Source organism: Heteronotia binoei, chromosome 1 (assembly GCF_032191835.1).
Source record: "Heteronotia binoei isolate CCM8104 ecotype False Entrance Well chromosome 1, APGP_CSIRO_Hbin_v1, whole genome shotgun sequence".
Taxonomy (NCBI): domain Eukaryota; kingdom Metazoa; phylum Chordata; class Lepidosauria; order Squamata; family Gekkonidae; genus Heteronotia; species Heteronotia binoei.
The window spans coordinates 3,094,811-3,117,205 of NC_083223.1; the positions used below are offsets into that span (position 1 = coordinate 3,094,811).

Genomic DNA, 22,395 nt, shown 5'->3' on the forward strand with positions numbered 1-22,395 from the left:
AGTGGCTTTGCCGAATCCTCTTGGGCAACTACTGCACTGAATTTTTCATAAACCTGTTAAGAACTGCTCGAATTCTCCTCTCCTCGAACCCCTTGCTTATATTTTGCTGTGAATGCTGTTCGTTGATATTAATTCTTCACTGCAACCTCTTCAGGGATTGTAAGGGGTTTGTTTGTTTCTGCTGTTTGTTAATTGATTGATTTGCAAACCATGGCATGCTTTTAGAAACCCCATCCCCAGCAGGATCTTGGGAAGCCTACTCCTGCCCTGGTTCGGCAATTTGAGCTTAATCTCTGGATGAGATTCATTAAGAGCTAATTGGCAGATCTGCACATCATGGCACAGTTTAGTACAGATTATGTAAGTGATCCATAATGGATGGCTGCACGTGGCTGGAGTCTGGGCAGGGTCGGCTCAACAGCGTAGTGGACACAAACAGTCTGGTGAAAAGCAACTCTCTGTAAGAGCTTCCGCAGGTCACATTAATTGAGAACTGGTTAGTAGCTGAGCAGCCTAAGTTCCTCCTCCCTCTTTCCCCTTAATTTCAGTGCACGTGCTTATTGCAATCAAATTCCTCACATGGCGTATGGGATGTCGAAAGGATATTTCAATTAGGGTTGCAGCTCCAGGTTAGGAAATGAAGTACAATGAGAGAGGCCATGCAGTAAGATGCTGTAAACCAGGGGTGTCAAAGATGCAGTTCAGGGGGCTGAATCAGGTCCCCAGAGGGCTCCTATCAGGCCCCTGAGCAACTGGTTGCCATCTGCTTCCTTCTCCCTATATATTGCTTCCTTCTGCATTAACAGCTTGCTTTGCAAGGCTTGCTCGATTGCACAGGAGCTACAGAGCAAAACCTCTATTTTATCCATTGGCTGAGGCTCATTCCTTGGGGAGGAAGAGGGGAGGCAGAGCTTGCTTTGCCAGGCTCTCTCAATCACACAGCAGAGTTACTGAGCCAAGCCTTTCTTCCTTCTATTGGCTGAGGTTCCTCCCCCTCCTGGTACCCCATGGAAGGAAGGAAAGAGCCAGAGCTTCCTTGGCCCAGTTCCCTGGATCCCATGGGAGAAATACAAAGAAAGCACCTTTAAGACCAATGAGTGTTAGTGTTTAAAGCATGTTTTAAGTTTTAGAAATATATATTTAATTGTGTTTGTGTCCTTTATAAAGTTTATATCTCTGCTACCTAATCTTAAATAGGTACACACATGGCCTGGCTCAACATGGCCCGACCCAACCAAACATGGCCCAATCCAACCAGGTCTCATTTATGTCAGATCTGGTCCTCATAACAAATGATTTTGACATCCCCGACATAAACCCAAATGATTCCTATGACCCAAATTTCTATAATAATAAACATACATTCAGGGGTGGAATTCTAGCAGGAGCTCCTTTGCATATTAGGCCACACCCTGTAGCCAAAGCTCCTGGAGTTTACAAAAAAGAGCCTTGTAAGCTCTTGGAGAATTGGCTACATCAGGGGTGTGTGGCCTAATATGCAAAGGAGCTCCTGCTAGAATTCCACCCCACATTCATTTATCACAAGAAAGACAGGCAAATACTACTATCCTCAATATATAGCCCCTGAAACTCAGTCCAATAATAAAATACTCAGTCCATAGTAATCAAGTAGATCCCAGTAGATTCGATGTACGCAGTCATGTTCCGCTGTCATCAGATCTCATGAAAAAAATGTGCGTGCGACAGGACAGCCAGTATTCAATTTCAATCCGTAAGCGTATGAAGGACAAATTATGTCTTTATTGAGGTTATGAAATAAAATTATAATCCCGTGCCTGAGGAAATCTATGAAATTGGAAGTGGAATACATGCACATTTTTTTCACGTGATCTGATGACAGCAGAACATTGCTGCGTACATCAAAACTACTGGAATCTACGTGATTACTATGGACTGAGTATTTTATTATTGGACTGAATTGGCTATATAGTGAGGACTGTAGTATTTGCCTGTCCTTCTTGTGATAAATGAAGGTTGATTATCAGAGTAATCTGGGTCATAGGAATCCTTTGGGTTTATGTTGTTAGCTGTATTGGGAAACACCTGGAGAATTGGAGGCGGAACCTGAGGAGGATGGGATTTGAGGAGGGGTAGGACCCCGACAGGGTACAATGTCATGGAGGCCGTCCCCCAAAGTGACCCTTTTCTCCTGGGGAACTGATCTCTGTGAATTGGTTGCTGCCAGGTAATCTCCAGTTTCACCTGAGAGTTGGCAACCCTATCCACAACCCCTTCTTCCTTTGGGTAATGTAAGTGGGACATCAAACTTATAGAGAGCAGAACATTCCACACCCTCACTTTAAAGACTCTTCTATCTGCTATATCCTGTACACTGTCACAGTATGAAGTCAGCCCCAATTAGGAGAGAAGGAGAAGGAGAAGGAGGAGGAGAAGAAGCGGAAGAAGAAGAGAAGAAGAAATTGGATTTCTCCCCTGCCCTATACTCTGAATCTCGGAGACTCAAAGTGGCTTACAATCTCCTTTATCTTCTTCCCCCACAATGGACACCCTGTGAGGTGGTTGGGGCTGAGAGAGCTCTCACAGAGAAGCTGCCCTTTCAAGGACACTCTTGCAAAAGCTATGGCTGACCCAAGGCCATTTCAGCAGCTGCAAGTGGAGGAGTGGGGAATCAAACCCGGTTCTCCCACATAAGAGTCCGTGCACTTAACCACTACACCAAACACATCTCCAGAAGAGGCTCACTTAGGAAGTTCTGTTGGTCCTAGGGCATCGAGAGTTCTCAAAAAGTTAAAACGAGTTTCTTACATTGGCCCTTTAAACTAATTGATCTGCTATAAGGAAAGCTGAATATGTTCGTATCTCCCCAAACCTGTAAGGAGCTGGGCAGCTACATTCAGGGCTCTATGAAGCTTCCACATAATCTTCAAAAGGAGCCCCAAGTAGAACTCATGGCAGTAGTCAAGGCCGGTAGTTACAAAGATCACAGAAATCTGCCAGTGAAGGTCTCTTCTGCCCAGACAGAGCCTATGTAACAAGCTAAACTGAAAAGGCAATTCTAGCAACCACATTCACTTGCTCATTGAGCAGAACCCCATCAAAAGGCTCTCCTGGTCTCCATGTTGCTTTGATAGGTGGCATCATGACCCCAGGGCTTTTTTTGTAGCAGGAACTCCTTTGTATATTAGGCCACACAGGGCTTTTTTGTAGCAGGAACTCTTTTGCATATTAGGCCACACACCCCTGATGTGGCCTAATACGCAGGCTGCGGGAACAGCACTGGCTGCCAATATTATGCCAGATTCGCTACATGGTGCTGGTTATCACCTTTAAAGCCCTATATGACCAAGGAGCTGTTTACATTAGGGACTGTCTATCCCCACACATTCCCCAGAAGGTACTTAGATCTGGGACGCAAAATCTATCAGCGATCCCAGGCCGAGGGAGACCAGATTAAAGTCAACGAGAGACAGAGCCTTCTCGATTGCTGCCCCCTATTGGTGGAATCAGTTGCCTGAAGAAGCTAGGGCCTTGCGGGACCTCGCCCAGTTCCGCAAGGCTTATAAGACGACACTATTCCAGCTGGCCTTTCGTCTGGAATGACTGATATGGGAGTAGGGAATGATATCTTATATACTGAACTCCATTTGAAATGTAATATTGTCAACTGATATTAGCACCAGACTGTTTTTACCTGCTTTGTTTAATTTAATGTATAATGCAATGTATGTGAACCGTTCTGATTTTACTGATTGTGAGCCGCCCTGAGCCTGCTCTGCAGGGAGGACAAGATATAAGTCTAATAAACTTAAACTTAATCCCCCTGGAGCTTACAGTAGGCCCAATAATAAGAGCCCTATAAACTCTTGGAGATTGGCAACTTCAGAGGGTGTGGCCTAATATGCAAAGGAGTTCCTGCTACAAGAAAAGCCCCGGGGCCACACACCCCTGATGTAGCCAATCCTTCAAGAGCTTACAGGGCTGTTAGTATAGGACCTACTGTAAACTCAAGGAGGATTGGCTGCATCAGGGGTGTGGCTTAATATGCAAAGGAGCTTCTGCTAGAATTCCACCCCTGATATTTGGCCACACCCCTGATGCAGCCAATCCTGGAGCTTACAGGGCTCTTTGTACAGGGCCTACTGTAAGCTCCAGGAGGATTGGCTCCATCGGGGGTGTGTGGCCTAATATGCAAAGGAGCTCCTGCTAGAATTCCACCCCTGATATTAGGCCACACCCCTGATGCAGGCAATCCTCCTTGAGTTTACAGGGCTCTTCATACAGGGCCTACTGTAAGCTCCAGGAGGATTGGCTACATCAGGGGGTGTGGCCTAATATGCAAAGGAGTTCCCGCTACAAAAAAAAGCCCTGCATGACCCCATAACCAAGTTGGGTAATGTGATATTAACCTCGATGCTTTACTTTAAACCAGAGCCTTTAATTTTGAAATGTTGTAAATCGATGTTCCAAATGTTACAGATTAAGGCTTGTATAGAACTAACCACAAAAAGTTAACTGATTTCTGCACACTTATTTAATGAAATTACCTTTGTGGTTCATGGGGAAGCTTGAGGATAGATGAAGGAAATGAAGCTAGCTACAGGAGACCTACAAGTGGCCCAAGCTCTTGCTTAACCCATAAATCAGTGCAGTCTTGCCAATCAAATGAGGGAAGGGGCAGTTCGGGGTGAAAAAATAGCTTGTGCTGACCCCATGCATGGCTCGATGGCATTTTAGAGCAGGCAATGGGTGAAGGGTTTTTGTTTTATTTTGTGTTTTTTTAGGAGCATCAATATCTGATGAGAACATAAGAACATAAGAGAAGCCATGTTGGATCAGGCCAATGGCCCATCCAGTCCAACACTCTGTGTCACATAAGAACATAAGAGAAGCCATGTTGGATCAGGCCAATGGCCCATCCAGTCCAACACTCTGTGTCACAGAAGAACATAAGAGAAGCCATGTTGGATCAGGCCAATGGCCCATCCAGTCCAACACTCTCTGTCACATAAGAACATAAGAGAAGCCTTCTTGGATCAGGCCAATGGCCCATCCAGTCCAACACTCTGTGTCACATAAGAACATAAGAGAAGCCATGTTGGATCAGGCCAGTGGCCCATCCAATCCAACACTCTGTGTCACATAGGAACATAAGAGAAGCCAAGTTGGATCAGGCCAATGGCCCATCCAGTCCAACACTCTGTGTCACATAAGAACATAAGAGAAGCCATGTTGGATCAGGCCAGTGGCCCATTCAGTCCAACACTCTGTGTCACATAAGAACATAAGAGAAGCCTTGTTGGATCAGGCAAGTGGCCCATTCAGTCCAACACTCTGTGTCACATAAGAACATAAGAGAAGCCATGTTGGATCAGGCCAATGGCCCATCCAGTCCAACACTCTGTGTCACACAGTGGCCAAATATATATAATAGCCACTGATGGACCTCTGCTCCATATTTTTATCTAACCCCATCTTGAAGCTGGCTATGCTTGTAGCCGCCACCACCTCCTGTGGCAGTGAATTCCACATGTTAATCACCCTTTGGGTGAAGAAGGACTTCCTTCTATCCGTTTTAACCTGACTGCTCAGCAATTTGAGAACTGAATTCAGGTCATATTTTATTGCAATCATTTGGAAAAGTTAATAATTGCCACTGATGGACCTCTGTTCCATATTTTTATCTAACCCCCTCTTGAAGCTGGCTATGCTTGTAGCCGCCACCACCTCCTGTGGCAGTGAATTCCATATGTTAATCACCCTTTGGGTGAAGAAGTGCTTCCTTCTATCCGTTTTAACTTGACTGCTCAGCAAAATGAGAACTGAGTTCAGGTCATATTGTATTGCAGTCATTTGGAAAAGTTAATAATTGACTCTACTGAATGTTTTAAATATTAACTGTACAGTCTAGCATGAATGTTTTGCTTCTTTGGCTTTAATTACTGGTGGGTCACAGTGCAGTCCCACTGGTTACAGAGCCCCATATTTTCGGTATAACAATATTTTATTGGTTTTGAAGGGTAAGGAGGTAGGGACAAGGAAAGGGGGAGAAATAGCAATCGGAATTTACATTGTTCCATTCTTACATCATTTCATACTTAATACATCTCCATATTTTCCATAATTGGCTTAAAACATCTCCGAAAGGCTGATATCAAAACAAATTTTAAATCAGGTTTATCAGCTCTTCTTCTTAAATAAGGTTTATCAGTTCTGCTTCTTAACAATTGTATGCTCTAAAGTGTGAACAGTACACACATATTGTCTGTTTTCAACCATTTCTATCCATCCATTCATAAAACGGCTGCCGAAGTTCTTTCACATCGTACTTATTATTTTCTCTCAAAAGTTCTGTTAATATATCCATTTCTGCTGTATCCAGGGTTTTCATCAAAAGTCCCTCTTTTGAGGGAATTTCATCTTTCTTGCAATGTGCTACATATACTATCTTGGCAGCTGTAATCACATGCAAGATTAAATGTCTAGCCCTAGTGAGGAAGAATAGTCAACTAAAAAAATCTCATAATTAAAAGGCAATATCACTGACTTTTGATGGGGGGGGGGGGACAAAATTCCCAGGGTCCAAGTCAGCCGATGGGCTTTTGAAGCCAGCGTCATGTGTAAGTTCAGTAGCACCTTTAAGGCCAACAAAGTTTTATTCCATAGCGCCACATCCTTTTCGAAATCCTGCTTGTGCGGGATGAATAATTAGTTCCTCTGCCACCAAATCTTCCAGTTTTACCGGCAGATGCTTACTGTACAGTTTGGCCGCTATATCCAGAAGGTTAATCAGTCTATAATCTTGTGGGTCTGATTTGTCCCCTTTTTTTTGTGAATCGGGAGAACTATGCTCAACCTCCAAGCGGGAGGGAACGTGCCTGTGTTATTAAGCTTTGAGCGTTTTTGCACTGACCTTAATCGGGAGCGTCGTCCCTCTTCACCGCGCAGCGTCTGCGCGGATTTCGCACTAATTGCTCCGCAGAACCCGGAAGAGCCGCAAAGTCCCGCGGCTTTTGCGTTGCAAATGTAAACTGGCCAAAAACACACTAGCCAAAATGGGGGCCCACCAATCGGGGAAGACTTTATATATCTCTGGTGGTAACATGTACCCCCCCCAGAGATTTTCCAGAGGGTAATGGATCGATTAATACTCTGATTTCAGAAACACAAAACTGGCGCCCATTTAGGCAAACCTTTAGGATCCAGATTTAAATAATCTTAAATTGATGCGGGTTGCTGGGGACCTTTGTAAAATGAGAATACCAGACATGTCCTAGAATCTGTGCATCTGCCTGGAGAAAAGGACTACATGGGTGATACCATATGGCCGGTTTGGGTGGGCTTCAAGCCATCCCAAAGAGAGGCGGCTGGAAATGGAGCGCCCTGGAGTTTCCAGAGGGCACACAGAAAGGGGGCAGGCCGTGGGCACCCAGGGAGCATCTAGAATGCTCTTGCGTCCTGGCTGCAGCTCTCTGGCCGCCTCCCGGCTTTCCAGACAGCCGGCGAGGCACTTCAGAGGTGCCCCAGTTTTGAGCTAACTCTCGGCACACCTGGGATAGGACCAGGGCGAGATGGGGCCAGCAGGCAGATGTGCGCAAGTGGATACGCTTTTTTGGTCCGCCTGCCTCCTGTCCCCCTGGGCGGCTTTAAACACCCATCTGGTATCACCCCATCTGTTGTTAGAGACATGTTCCCAGAAGCTGGGATCATTTTTTTTTTTTCAATTACCGTCCGCTCCAGCTCTTTCCACAGAAGTTTTGCAAATTCTAATTTCTTTTGTTTCATCATAGCTTTATACTGGGATCTAAGTTTTAAATAGGTGCTCATTTGTGTCTCTTCCCTGCCTCGCCTCACCTGTCTCACCATGTGATGAAGTACTTTTTTTCAGCTCTCTGCATTGTGAGCATGGAATACCTGCCTTATGGGCCTATTGTTTCAAAGCATATTCAGAATGTCAGCTTTTGTGTGCGCGCACACTTCATCAGGCAATGAAACGGGGAACAGCGAGCAGAGTTTCAAATAGCTGGTGGGTGGTGGATAAGCATGCAAAATAGTATCAAGTTACAATCCAGTGGCAAAACAGTACAATTAACAAATAACTATTTTGCCATTGGATTCTAACTTGGTACTATTTTGCATGCTTAACCACTGCCCATCGGCTATATGTAGCTGTGATTATTCTTTTTTTTCTAATGGCAAACTATAATGATGTTATAACCTCTTGAGATACTAATGCCCTTCATTTAAACCCACAATTAACGAAGCCAGAATAACACCCAGATTTATGGCACTTCACATGTATGACATGTCTGCTTTTTATCACCCTCCACTGTTGTTACAGCCCAGTTAACAACACTAAGAAACAAATACAGACCCCAATTTGTGATTCTTTTAATCTGCTAAAAACATTCCCATGACTCTACATACCAATGCACTGCCCACTTTCTCTATATTTAAAGATGGCTTGCCATTCCAATTTTGTCTGATGAAGTCTGCTTAGAGCATACGAAAGCTTACATTCTGAATAAAACTTTCTTCCTTCCTTCCTCCCTCTCTTCCTCCCTCCCTCCCTCCCTTCCTTTCTTCCTTCCTCCCTCCCTTCCTCCCTCCCTCTCTTCCTTCCTCCCTCCTTCCCTCTCTTCCTTCCTCCCTTCCTCCTCTCCTCCCTCCCCTCCCTCTCTTCCTCCCTCCCTCCCTCCCTCTTTCCCTTCCTTCCTTCCTCCCTCCTTCCCTCTCTTCCTTCCTTCCTCCCTCCCTCCTTCCCTCTCTTCCTCCCTCCCTCCCTTTCTTCCTCCTCTCCTCCCTTTCCTCCCTCCCTCCCTCCCTCTCTTCCTCCCGCCCTCTTTCCCTTCCTTCCTTCCTCCCTCCTTCCCTCTCTTCCTTCCTCCCTCCTTCCCTCTCTTCCTCCCTCCCTCCCTTTCTCCTCTCCTCCCTCCTCTCCCTCCCTCCCTCTCTTCCTCCCTCCCTCTTTCCCTTCCTTCCTCCCTCCCTCCTTCCCTCTCTTCCTTCCTCCCTCACTCTCTTCCTTCCTTCCTTCCTTGCGGCTCTCAAAAATCTGTCATTTCTTCTATGTAGTTCTTACATTAAGCAAGTTTGGCCACCCCTGATTTAGAGTGAGGCATCACTAATATGCAGATGGCGTACAGTGGAAATCCTGAACAGTTGTCTGAATTTAGTAAAGGGCTAGCAACATATTATCTGCATAAATCTATAATGGTCGGGGTTTTTTTCTAGTATAAAACAAATCACAAGAATGCAAAGCCAAAGTAATATATGGGGAAATCATTTTTATAATGACTTATATTAATAACAGCCTCCATATGCACAGAGTTTGGCAATTCTAATTATAGATATGTAGGGAAGGCAATGGCAAACCACCCCGTAAAAAGTCTGCAGCGAAAACGTCATGATGCAACGTCACCCCAGAGTTGGAAATGACTGGTGCTTGCACAGGGGACTACCTTGACCTTTAGGAAGGATCATAAACGTAATTATGATAACAGAAAGAAGAAAGACAGAGATGAGCTCTCTAAGTTGGGAGCTAAGAAATAATAGCATTGCAAACCAACCAATAAATGAGAAGAGTCAAAACTGCTTTTTTTTTAGCAGGAACACACAGAAACACAGTTCTGGCTGTCTTGGTGTCAGCGGATATGACCCAATATGCAAATGAGTTCCTGCTGGGTTTGTTCTACAAAAAAGTCCTGTGTGTAACAATGGTGACTTCAGGGGGTGTGGTCTATTATGCAAATAGGAATTTTCTACAGAAAAAGCCCTGCACGGAACAACGGCAACATCAGGGGATGTGCCCTGATATGCAAATGAGTTCCTGCTGGGGGGTTTCTACAAGCCCCCTACAAAAGCCCTAGTCAAAGCAATGAAAAAGCATCAACAGGACCAGGTATTAAGATGCTCTTACACCTTATCATTCCACTCAACCACATCCCCTGACACCAAGCCAGCTGGAGCGGTGCTCCTGTGCATTCCTGTTCAAAAAAAGCCCTGCCTGCATCTGCATCCATCCTTTTTGTTGTTGTTGTTGTTCAATTGCGTCCCCACGGACCAAGTCATGCCAGACCCTCCTGTCTTCTACCATCCTCCGAAGTCTGCTCAATTTTGTGTTTGTTATATCAGTAATGCTGTCCAGCCATCTCATCTTCTGCCGTCCCCTTCTTCTTTTGCCTTCTATCTTTTCCAGCATCAGGGTCTTCTCCAGGGAGTGCTCCCTTCTCATTTGGTGGCCAAAGGATTTGAGCTTCAGCTTCAGCATCTGACCTTCCAGGGAACAGTCTGGGTTGATTTCTCTTAGGACTAACTGATTGGATCTTCTTGCAGTCCCAGGGACTCTCAAGAGTCTACTCCAGCACCACAGCTCGAAAGCATCTATTCTTCTGCGCTCAGCCTTCCTTATGATCTAGCTCTCACAGCCATCCATCCTAGTTAGATTAATTAGTCTACTATTCCACCTCTACTCTTTCCTGTCTAGGATTGGAGTTCCTTAAATAAAAAGACTCTTATTAGCAGGGCTTTTTTTGTAGCAGGCAGGGCTTTTTTTGGTAGGAAAAACCAAGCAGAAACTCATCTGCATATTAGGCCACACCCCCTGATGTCACCATTGTTTCACATAGGACTTTTTGTAGAAAAAAACCAGCAGGAACTCATTTACATGTTAGGCCACACCCCGTGACACCAAGCCAGCTGGAACTGCGTTCCTGTGCGTTCCTGCTTTAAAGACTGAATTTATACCCCACCCTTCACTCAAAGCAGCTTACAATCTCCTTTCCCTTCCTCGCCCCACAACAGACACCTTGCGAGGCAGGTGGAGCCGAGAGAGCTCTGACAGAACCTGCTCTTGAGAGGAACAGCTCTGTGAGAACTTGTGACTGACTCGAGGTCACACCAGTCGGTGTATGTGGAGGAGTGGGGAATCAAACCTGGTTCTCCCAGATAAGAGTCCATGCACTTAACCACTACACCAAACTGGGTCTCATGTGATGGGCACGTGAAGCGCTGGAGTTTGTGAGAAATCACAGACTGGTTCCACTGCATTGAAAATGTCCTTGGCTTGGAAGAAACTGCAGGAAAGGGGGGGGTGCACGTGGTGGGTGGGTGGGCTAAGCAAAGTTGGATGTTAAGAGCGTTGCAAAGCACAGATTCTATAGGGCATCGGAGGCGTTGTGATCCCAACTGCAGGGGTCAGGTCCAGGTCTTCTTTGGACGTCCCAGGGGCTGGCTGGAAAGTGAAACTCTGCAGGAGACTCACAAAGAAGAGGAAGAGCTCCATTTTGGCCAGGGTCTCGCCGGCACACATTCGCCGACCTGGTGAGAATGCAGAAAGGAGAGGGAAGCCTTTGGTCACAGACGTTCTTTGTCACGTTTTTGGAATGATGCCAAAACAATTTACCACAAAGTATTGAAAAGTCAATGGTCTCGGATACCTGATCGATTAACCCACAGTGATCCATCTAAAAGGAGTTACCTGCAGAGAAAGGCAGGAAGGCCTCCCTCTTGACAAACTTTCCTTCGGAGTCAAGGAAGTGCCCCGGATAGAACTGAAGTGGTTTTTCCCACTGAGATTCATCGTACAGCACAGAGTACAGCAATGGAAGGATATGTGTTCCCTGAGGAGTAAATGAAGACATACTGCATTACAGAAGTACTTTTCTCCTTTTCTCACAATACAAGAATATGTGGACATTCAATGAAATTGCTGAGCAGTCAGGTTAACTGTCAGTCAGGTTAACCTGAGCAGTCAGGTTAGAATGGATGAAAGGAAGTACTTCTTCACCCAAAGGGTGATTAACAGGAGATGGTGGTAGCTAAAAGCATAGACAGATTCAAAAGGGGATTGGATCAACATATGGAGCAGAGGTCCATCAGTGGCTATAAGCCACAGCGTATTGTTGGAACGCTCTGTCTGGGGCAGTGATGCTCTGTATTCCTGATGCCTGAGGGGGCAACAGTGGGAGGATTTCTAGTGTCCTGGTCCCACTGTTGGCACCCAGGTTTTTTGGCCACTGTGTGACACAGCATGTTGGACTGGATGGGCCTTTGGCCTGATCCAACATGGCTTCTATTATGTTCTTATGTATTCTTGGTGCTTGGGAGGGACAACAGTGGGAGGGCTTCTGGTATCCTGGCCCCACTGATGGACCTCCTGATAGCACCTGTGTTTTTTGGCCACTGTGTGGTATAGGGTGTTGGACTGGATGGGCCTTTAGTCTGATCTAACATGGCTTCTCTTATGTTCTGTTAGCCACAAGTTATAGGTGGAACATTATATCTGGGGCAGTGATGCTCTGTATTCTTGGGTGTTGTGGGGCAACAGTGGGAGGGCTTCTGGAGTTCTGGTCCTGCTGGAGAGCTTCCTGATGGCGCTTGAGTTTTGGCTGCTGTGTGACACAGCAGTGGACTGGATGGGCCATTGACCTGATCCAAGATGTCTTCTCTGATGTCTGGAGCAGTGATGCTATGTTTTCCTGGTGCTTAGGGAGGGGGCAACAGTGAGATGGCTTCTGGAGTTCTGGACCCGCTGGTGGACCTCCTTATGGCACCTGGGTTTTGGCTACTGTGTGACACAAAGTGTTGGACTGGATGGGCCATTGGCCTGATCCAACATGTTATGTTCTCATACAGAGCTGACCCAAGGATTTGGAGGGGGGGCTTCGGTGATGACAAGGTTGCTTCCTGCCCTTGTCCTCATCCTGCTTTATGGGAAAAGTGCCACCCCCTCTTTCTCTCACCTGCTCCATGGGAAAACTGCCCATTAGCTACATGGGGGAGGGGTGTGGCCTAATATGCAAAGGAGTTCCTGCTACAAAAAAGCCCTGGGTTTGGTGCCCCCCCACCGCAATTGCCTAGGTACAGCTAATGGATGTAGATTCTCTCCCATTGAAATAAATGGGAATGAGAAATAACTTATCAGACTGGCTCCGAAACTCCTCAGCATCTGAAAAATAGTTTCTTTTGTGAGGTATGGTAGGCAAGATATAAAGTGTTGTATGACTGTAAAAGTTTAGAGAACACCGATCACCTTGGGAATGAAATATCCTTTCAGTGTGACGTCCGCAGTGGTGGCATGAGGTAAATTCATAGGGACAATATTAGCAAATCTTTGAATTTCATGGACTACCGCATCTGTATATGGCAGCTTGGATCGGTGTTCAATCTGAGGCTGAGCAGACCCGATCACCTTTGCAATTTCTTCTTGAACCTTCTCTGAGAAAACAATAATAATAACAACTAACTCTTAATCCATACGATGGTCTTCCCTGTTACTCTGCATGGATGTGAAAGATGGACACTGAAGAAAGCTGAGAGAGAAAAGAAGAAGAAGAAGATATTGGATTTATATCCCGCCCTCCACTCCGAAGAGTCCCAGAGTGGCTCACAATCTCCTTTACCTTCCTCCCCCACAACAAACACCCTGTGAGGTGGGTGGGGCTGGAGAGGGCTCTCCCAGCAGCTGCCCTTTCAAGGACAACCTCTGCCAGAGCTCTGGCTGACCCAAGGCCATTCCAGCAGCTGCAAGTGGAGGAGTGGGGAATCAAACCCGGTTCTCCCAGATAAGAGTCCGCACACTTAACCACTACACCAAACTACACCAAAAGCTGATTCATCTGAAGTATGTTGTAGGAGGAGAGTTTTAGGGATACTGTGGACTGACAAAAAGACACATGAGTAGGCTCTAGATCAAATCAAGCCTGAATTCTCTCCAGACGTTCAAATAGGGAAACTCAGGTTCTCGTATCTCAGTCGCATCATGACCAGACTTCCTGGAAAAGCCAACAATGCTTGGAAGAGTTGCAGGCAGCAGGAAAAGAAGAAGAGGCGACAGGAGACTGATCAACTCAATAAAGGAAGCCACAGGCTTTGGTTTTGCAAAACCTTAGAAAGATGGTCAATGGCAGGACTTTCTAGAGGCCATTAATTCTTAGGGTCACCAGAAGCCAGAAGCTGACTGAGTGAAACTGAGATGAGCTACTTAGAGCAGATGAAAATAGTCAATTTGTAACCAAAGGTTCCCTGTTGTGGGATTAAGTCCACAGTTCAAAAGCTTAATGGAAGGAAGACGACTTCTACCCTACTTTCCTCACTGTTGTTAATACTATAAATCAAAGTTAACATCTTGTTTTGTTTAACTCCATGGGCTAGAAAGGGAAAGAAACACACACATGAACATAACTTAATATCTATCTATCTATCTATCTATCTATCTATCTATCTATCTATCTATCTATCTATCTATCTATCTATCTATCTATCTATCTATCTACCTACCTACCTATCTATCTATCTATCTATCTATCTATCTATCTATCTATCTATCTATCATCTATCTATCCATCCTTCCATCCAACGATCTCCCTCCCTCCCTCCATCTATCTATCTATCTATCTATCTATCTATCTATCTATCTATCTATCATCTATCCATCCATCTATCCATCCATCCATCCATCCATCCATCCATCCATCCATCCATCCATCCATCCATCCTGATTTCTCACTAGCATCCTGATTTCTCACTTTCCCCAGCTCAAAGGATCAATTCCCCACCAGTTGCTGCACAGGCATATTTTTGATCCTCAGCTCCCTCCAATTTCCCTCAAAGCTCCCTACTCTTGTTTTTTAGAATTCTGGAAGCCTTGAGGGAAACTGGAGGGAGCCGCGGATCAAAATGTGCCTATAAAGCAACTGGTGGAGAATTGATTGCTTGAGCCAGGGAAAGTAGAAGCCTGGGGACAGAGCAACTGCTAGTGAGGAATTAATCACAATATGATTACATGGTGGACCTTGCGAATGCAACAGTCTTTGAGCCCCCAGCACCAACAGCTCTGTATGAGTGAGAGCTCATGAATAAATGGCCCTTGGCTACTCTGTCTGTGGATGTCTCTGTGAGTGAGAGAGAAGACCTGAGAGGCTGAAAACGTGAAGCCTTTCACAACCCTTTCTGCTTTCAGCAGTATACCAGCTGGGAGGCAAAACAGGAAGTATAACTCACTGGTGCTTCCTGTTCTCCCTCATTCAGGTAACTTCTAATGACAACATATGAACATATGAAGCTGCCTTATACTGAATCAGACCTTGGTCCATCAAAGTCAGTATTGTCTTCTCAGACTGGCAGCGGCTCTCCAGGGTCTCAAGCTGAGGTTTTTCACACCTATTTGCCTGGACCCATTTTTGGAGATGCCAGGGATTGAACCTGGGGCCTTCTGCTTCCCAGGCAGATGCTCTACCACTGAGCCACCGTCCCTCCCAACCTGAGATTTCTTTAAATTCTCACCACTAAATGTAAGTGGAATTCTGATATCTTAGAACAGGTGTGGACAAACTTGCATAATGTAAGAGCCACAAGACATGAATGTCAGATGTTTGGGACTTGGAAGGAAGGAAGGAAGGAAGGAAGGAAGGAAGGAAGGAAGGAAGGAAGGAAGGAAGGAAGGAAGGAAGGAAGGAAGGAAGGAAGGAAGGAAAAAAGGAAAAAAGGAAAAAAGGAAAAAAGGAAAAAAGGAAGAAATAGATGGGGGGGGGGAGAGGAGGAAATAAAAAATCTTTAAGTGCATTCTCCAAGCCTCTAGCTGGCTTGGCTTGGAGAAGTGATTTAAAGAGAGTAATGCCTTCTCCAAGCTATCTGATGGGGTGGTGGGGGCTTCAAGACCCACACAATATGTGTGAAAGAGCCACAGTTTGGCCACCTGTCTTAGAATAATGGGTACCACCCAATGGAAAGGGCTTACTCTGAACTTCAGGGTACTTGATCATCAACAACAAGCCCCAACGCAAGGTAGTTGACGTGGTCTCCATGCCAGCAGCAAATAAATTCCCCACAGAAGCCTAAGTTTTCGTCATGAAAAAATTCATTCCTCTGGTTCTTGTTCTTCTCCTAGGAGATGAGAGAGAAAAAATTGTTTAAACAAAAAGATCAAATGAGTAAAATAAGTACATGGATGCCTGCATTGCTGATAAGGATAGTACTTACTGGGTGCGGTCACACGTCACATTAAAAGCGGGTGTGTAGCACTCAAATTTGAACCGCTGAATATTGATTCGATGCAGGGCCATTCAGACAAGCATCCAAGAATGCGACTCATTCTGTCGTTGAGCGATCAGACATCTAATACTATCACGCTCTTTTCTTAGAGCATACGTGATCAGATGGTGATTTCTGGGAGGAGGGTGGGGTCCATTGAACATGCGCCCAACTGTTTGGAGGTGGGAAATCAAACATTGCTTCAGAGGCGGGGGGGAAGGGGGGAAAGTTTCCGGAATTAATGTTGCCGATTCAAACCAGGGAACTGCCAGGAATTACTTTCCTAGAAATTGGCAGTGACAATGATATCTGGAAATCCTCCACATTGAAAAAAAAAGATTTTTTTCCTGTTCTGAATAGTGGGATAACGCCCCCCCCCCTCCTCCGAACCTGTGTTGATTGGAGAAGCAGAAGCGTCACCTCAGATTCCCGGATGATCTGGCAATGTGCATGACTGCTGGGGCTTTTTAAAAAAAAAAAAAAAGTGGGAGGGGCGGTAAACATTCCAAGGGGCAGTATCGCGCGTGAGCTGTCCAAACAGGAAAAAGCCGATCTTGTGCCGGACTTTCTGCGCTGTCAAATTAATGCGGCATTGATCCGCAGCAAGCCGGGATGACCCTGGATGATGCTCGATTGCCAGCTGTGGATGTCTGGACGAACACATTTAATCCATCAGCGAAATGGAGCTGTGTTGCCACTAATGGTACATCTGACTGCACCCACTATGGCATTCCCGCTATTATGTGTACTAATTAGAGAAAGCTAGGAATTCTTTTGGCTCTACTGGGCCTTGGAAATTGTACAACACCTATAAGAATGGTCCCTGGAAGAAGGATCTGAGATCCAAAATGGCTTGCAAAGTGGACCGGTTCTCCGTTGGACCACCTACTTTAATACTGGACTGAATGTTATTTAGTGGTTTTCAGCCACATAAGGACAGTAGGAGCATTGAGTAACGTCTGAGGTTTTAACTTGGTGATATGTAATGATATTATTTGTTTTATATTTTGATACTTATTATTTACAACAAGTTAAAACTGCATTTTGCACGCAGAGTTTTTCTTTTTGTTGTATATCAGTTGCTGCCAGGCTGACTAAGCAATAATGATCCCTTTGGAACACAAGCAGGGAGGAAGGCTAGTAAGAGTTTACTAGGGACAGTTTCATTTTGCCAAACAAAATGAAAATATCTTAACTGATTGACAGGGGACAGTGATACAGGGAAACAGAAATCTCCCTTGGGAAGAAACTCTAAAGCAGGGGTGGCCAAACTGTGACTCGGGAGCCACATGTGGCTCTTTCATACATATTGTGCGGCTCTTGAAACCCCCACTGCCCCATTGGCTGGCTTGGAGAAGGCATTTCTCTCTTAAATTACTTTGCCAAGCCAAGTCAGTTTAAGTTACTTTTTTCCCACCTCTCCTTTCCTCCCCACCTTCCTTCCTTCCCTCCCCACGTTCCCTCCCTCCCTCCCCACCTTCCCTCCCTCCCCACCTTCCTTCCTTCCCTCCCTCCCTTCCCACCTTCCCTTCCTTCCCACCTTCCCTCCCTCCCTCCCTCCCTCCCTCCCTCCCTTCCCTTCCTTCCTTCCTTCCTTCCTCCCTTCCCTCCCTCCCACCTTCCCCTCCTTCCTTCCTTCCTTCCTTCCTTCCTCCCTTCCTCCCTTCCCTCCCTCCCTCCCCACCTTCCTTCCTTCCTTCCTTCCTTCCTTCCTTCCTTCCTTCCTCCCTTCCCTCCCTCCCCACCTTCCTTCCTTGCTTCCTTCCTCCCTTCCCTCCCTCCCCACCTTCCTTCCTTCCTTCCTTCCTTCCTCCCTTCCTCCCTTCCCTCCCTCCATCCCCACCTTCCTTCCTTCCTTCCTTCCTTCCTTCCTTCCTTCCTTCCTTCCTTCCTCCCTTCCCTCCCTCCCCACCTTCCTTCCTTCCTTCCTTCCTCCCTTCCCTCCCTCCCCACCTTCCTCCCTTCCTTCCTTCCTTCCTTCCTTCCTTCCTTCCTTCCTTCCTTCCTTCCTTCCTTCCTTCCTCCCTTCCCTCCCTCCCTCCCCACCTTCCTTCCTTCCTCCCTTCCCTCCCTCCCTCCCCACCTTCCTTCCTTCCTCCCTTCCCTCCCTCCCTCCCTCCCTCCCCACCTTCCTTCCTTCCTTCCTTCCTTCCTTCCTTCCTTCCTTCCTTCCTTCCTTCCTTCCTTCCTTCCTTCCCTCCCTCCCCACCTTCCTTCCTTCCTTCCTTCCCTCCCTCCTTCCTTCCTTCCTTCCTTCCTTCCTTCCTTCCTTCCTTCCTTCCTTCCCTCCTTCCTTCCTTCCGTCTTGCAGCTCTCAAGCATCTGACATTTATTCTATGTGGCTCTTAGGTTAAGCAAGTTTGGCCACCCCTGTTCTAAAGTTTCAGCACCACAAACAAGAAGAGCCTTGCACTGGCATCCCAATAGTTACAGTTCTGCCCTCAAGACCAGGACCAGAAAGTTGTTCTTCTGGAAAACAACTGCTTGTTACGGGGTCTCCCAAGCGTCTTCATTGTCTTTTATGATGTTTAATATCTGCATGGACCCTCTGAGTGAGGATGTGCAGGGATCCATCATGAGGGGGAGCCTTTGCCGTCCCCATTCAATAAGGATTGCTAAAATCTATGAAATCCCAGCTGGTTTGATAAGCTGTTATCTTCGACAACATATCTTTTTACAGTGCATCGACACACAGATTTATTTTTAAAACTTGTATTTTAAAAAGTTCTCCTGCGATTATCACACAGGGCTTCTTTTGTAGCAGGAACTCCTTTGCATATTAGGCCACATCCTCTTGATGTAGCCAATCCTCCTGGAGCTTACAATAGGCCCTGTAATTAGACCCCTGTAAGCTCTTGGGGGATTGGCTACATCAGGGGGTGTGGCCTAATATGCAAAGGAGTTCCTCCTACAAAAAAAGCCCAGAGTATTGAAATGTTTTCAAGACGTTGTTACCTCTTGTTGTCGGATTAGAAAAGAATCGATAAAACTCCTCTGGTCGTTCACGTCCAGTTCTTTGAGGTGTTCTATGAAGGTGGCCTGTATGAAGGCGTGCAACTCAGCCCTGTTCTGAAGGACTGTCTTGCGACCATCAGAGAGAAAACCCAGAGCAGGGAACATATTGTACAGCTGAAAGAATAGCATATGAGAAAGGAAAGGTGTTTTAAGAAGAAGTAGACTACAGATTTATACCCCGTCCTTCTCTCTGGATCAGAGACTCAGAGCGGCTTACAATCTCCTGTATCTTCTCCCCCCACAACAGACACCCTGTGAGGTGGGTGGGGCTAACAGAAGAAGAAGACTGCAGATTTATACCCCGCCCTTCTCTCTGGATCAGAGACTCAGAGCGGCTTACAATCTCCTGTATCTTCTCCCCCCACAACAAACACCCTGTAAGATGGGTGGGGCTGAGAGGGCTCTCATAGCAGCTGCCCTTTCAAGGACAGCTCTGCCAGAGCTATGGCTGACCTAAGGCCATTCCAGCAGCTGCAAGTGGAGGAGTGGGGAATCAAACCCAGTTCTCCCAGATAAGAGTCCGCACACTTAACCACTACACCAAACTTGTTGCATTTTAGGCTGATCTTGAAGCACTTTAAATTACAGTAGGCCCTGTACTAAGACCCCTGTAAGCTCTTGGAGGATTGGCTACATCAGGGATGTGTGGCCTAAGATGCAAAGGAGTTCCTGCTATAAAAACAGCCCTAATTGAAATATCTTTATTAGGGTTTGTAGAATCTTTCGGGTTCAAGTGCCATGTTCTACTGGAGAAAGTTTTTCTTCCAGACGTTTCATTCTCAGCTGCGGAGAAACATCCTCAGTGGCGTTGCAGCCGAAGCAGGCGCTCTGACCTTCTTGGCTGCTGTGCATTGAGTGGGGCCAGGGCTGCTGGAGAGCTGCTATTTCTAGGCTGGAGGGGGTGTGGTGAGAGGGCAATTGGTTTGTGAATGTACCCATTGTTTGGTGGGGCTTCCTGGAAGGGTGGTGATAAGGAAACTGGCTGTGGAATGTGTCCATTGTTCTGTGTTGATTGCTGGGAGGGTTGGAAGGGGTGTGAAGATAAGGAAGATGGTTGTTGATTGTGCTGATTGTTCTCTGGAATGTGCTGGTTGTTCTGTGACCTTCTGCAGTTTGTAGTCTGTAGGGTGTTTTGCAGAGCTGGATACCAAGAATGGTGGATGGAAATGCCTTCTTCCTTTCTGTTAAAGTTGTGCTGGTGTTTGTAAATCTCAATAGCTTCTCTGTTCAGGCGGGTGTGATAATGTGAGACCATAGAATGGACTTCAGTTCTTTCAAAGTGGATGACGTGGTCTCCTTCTTGAAGTGCATGTTCAGCTACAGCTGATTTTTCTGGCTGAAACAAGCGGCAGTGTCTCTTGTGTTCGGTGAGGCGGGTGTTGATACTGCGTTGGGTAATTCTCTCCAACCAAATGGTTTAAACAATGAATGTGATTTGTCCTGTTTTATATGAGTGTTTGCAGCATCAGTAGACTTGATGTGGCTCCTTTAAATGAGTATGTTAACTTTGAACACCTGTAAATGTGTTTATATTGTATGCATGCATAGTGGGTTTTAATGGTCGCTGGAGCACCACATTATAAACATCACTTACATTGCACTTGAAGGATTGATTTCCATTGTCGATTTTGTAATTATTTGCATTAAGGTAAAATGGCTCATTTGAACATTTGAAATTATTTCTGTAAGTATATTTAGTTTGTATTCTTCTTCACTCAGCCTGTGGAAGCTTCAGAGAAACGGAGGCAGAGACGCGCCGCCTTCGTAGCTGTCTGCTACTGTTGGCTTTTTTTCTACAGCAGTTTGATTCGTGAAGAAGACTCTACTTTGCCAGTTCTTGGCTGAAACTATTTGAAGGAGTATTGGTCCCAAGAAAGACTGTGCATATCATAATACTTCCCCTTATTTTGTCCTTTTCAAGGACCATGCATATTGTATGACTTCATCTTATGTACAATTTATTGCTCTAAGTGTTTGTTTATGTTTCTGTTATAAACTTTAATGAGAATTTGTTGAGCATATTGGAGGCTGGTTTAGTCACAGAACCCTCAGGGGCTCCCTTGCTAGCCGCCTGGGGATTGGCAAACCTAATTAAAGAAGCTGCCATGGATTCCACAATCAACCTCCAACTCCCAAACAGAAGTGGAATACTTTTGGGAGGTCTCTACCACATCGTTTTTCTTCGTAATTATGAAACAGTTTTTGGAACACAACAAATGCTGTCCTAGCCATCCAACCATTTTCTTTTATTTTCTTTTTGGCAAGTAAGTCATCAGATTCGAGGCAGAGTCATGTAGCAAAATTCTTCTATCTATCTATCTATCTATCTATCTATCTATCTATCTATCTATCTATCTATCTGTCTGTCTGTCTGTCTGTCTGTCTGTCTGTCTGTCTGTCTGTCTGTCTGTCTGTCTATATGTATGTATGTATGTATGTCTATCTATCATCTGTCTGTCTGTCTAATCTATCTATCTATCTTTCTGGCCGTTTTCCCACTCACGTTTTACTGGCGCCACGACCATCCTGACGCCGGCGAATCTGCCTGGATTTCGCAACAGAAGCGCCGGCGCTCCCAGAAGCGCCGGCGCTTTCCGTCGCTAAGCCAGCGCAAACGTTTTCCTGCATCTTTGCGATTTCCGTTTGCGCTGGCTTAGCGACGGAAGTAGCCGGCGCTTCTGGGAGCGCCGGAGCTTCTGATGCGAAATCCAGGCAGATTCGCCGGCGTCAGGATGGTCGTGGCGCCAGTAAAACGTGAGTGGGAAAACGGCCTCTGTCTAATCCATCTATCTATCTGTCTGTCTGTCTGTCTCTCTCTCTCTCTCTCTCTCTCCAGTTTTAAAGAATTTTATTACCGTGACCGAGGGACTTCCAGCAAGCCGGATATTTTCACTGACCAACTTCAGTAGTCTTACAAAAGTGGGATCTCCGTATTCGTATCGCTTGCCAAGTAATATGGACACTATGATATTGGCAACAGCAGCATTCATGATTACATTGGTCTCAAATGGTTTTCCTAAAAATAAATTTTAAAAAACTAGCATTAATTTTGGAAAGATCTTGGTTTTTGCTTCAAAGTTAACTTGCCAAGGCTTCCTATAAGAAAAATGGAACCATAAGCCTTGTCTCAATGCATGTGCCAACACTGCTCATTTCCAGTAGGCTCCAAGTGTGCATTTTTCTACCAGGAGATTACAGATACTGGACCAGAGCTCTTGAAATAGAAATTTCTGAATAAAAACGATTGTTGGGCTTATGGTCCTTCTTCTGGCCCTTCTGGGCTTTTTTTGAGCAGGTGAAAGTGGAGGAGTGGGGAATCAAACCCGGTTCTCCCAGATAAGAGTCTGCACACTTAACCACTAAGGCTGA

General features: G+C 45.8%; 1 protein-coding gene across 1 annotated transcript in view; it reads right to left on the reverse strand.

The window, feature by feature from the left end:
- Window positions 1-11,090: 11,090 nt before the first annotated feature.
- Window positions 11,091-22,395, reverse strand: part of LOC132585434 (uncharacterized) — a 52,615-nt gene continuing 41,310 nt past the window's right edge. The window contains 7 exon segments of the mRNA XM_060257325.1: window positions 11,091-11,298; window positions 11,459-11,600; window positions 13,013-13,197; window positions 15,719-15,816; window positions 15,818-15,864; window positions 18,967-19,140; window positions 21,882-22,042. Of these exon segments, the coding sequence (XP_060113308.1) occupies window positions 11,111-11,298; window positions 11,459-11,600; window positions 13,013-13,197; window positions 15,719-15,816; window positions 15,818-15,864; window positions 18,967-19,140; window positions 21,882-22,042 (995 nt within the window). The 3' untranslated portion in view covers window positions 11,091-11,110.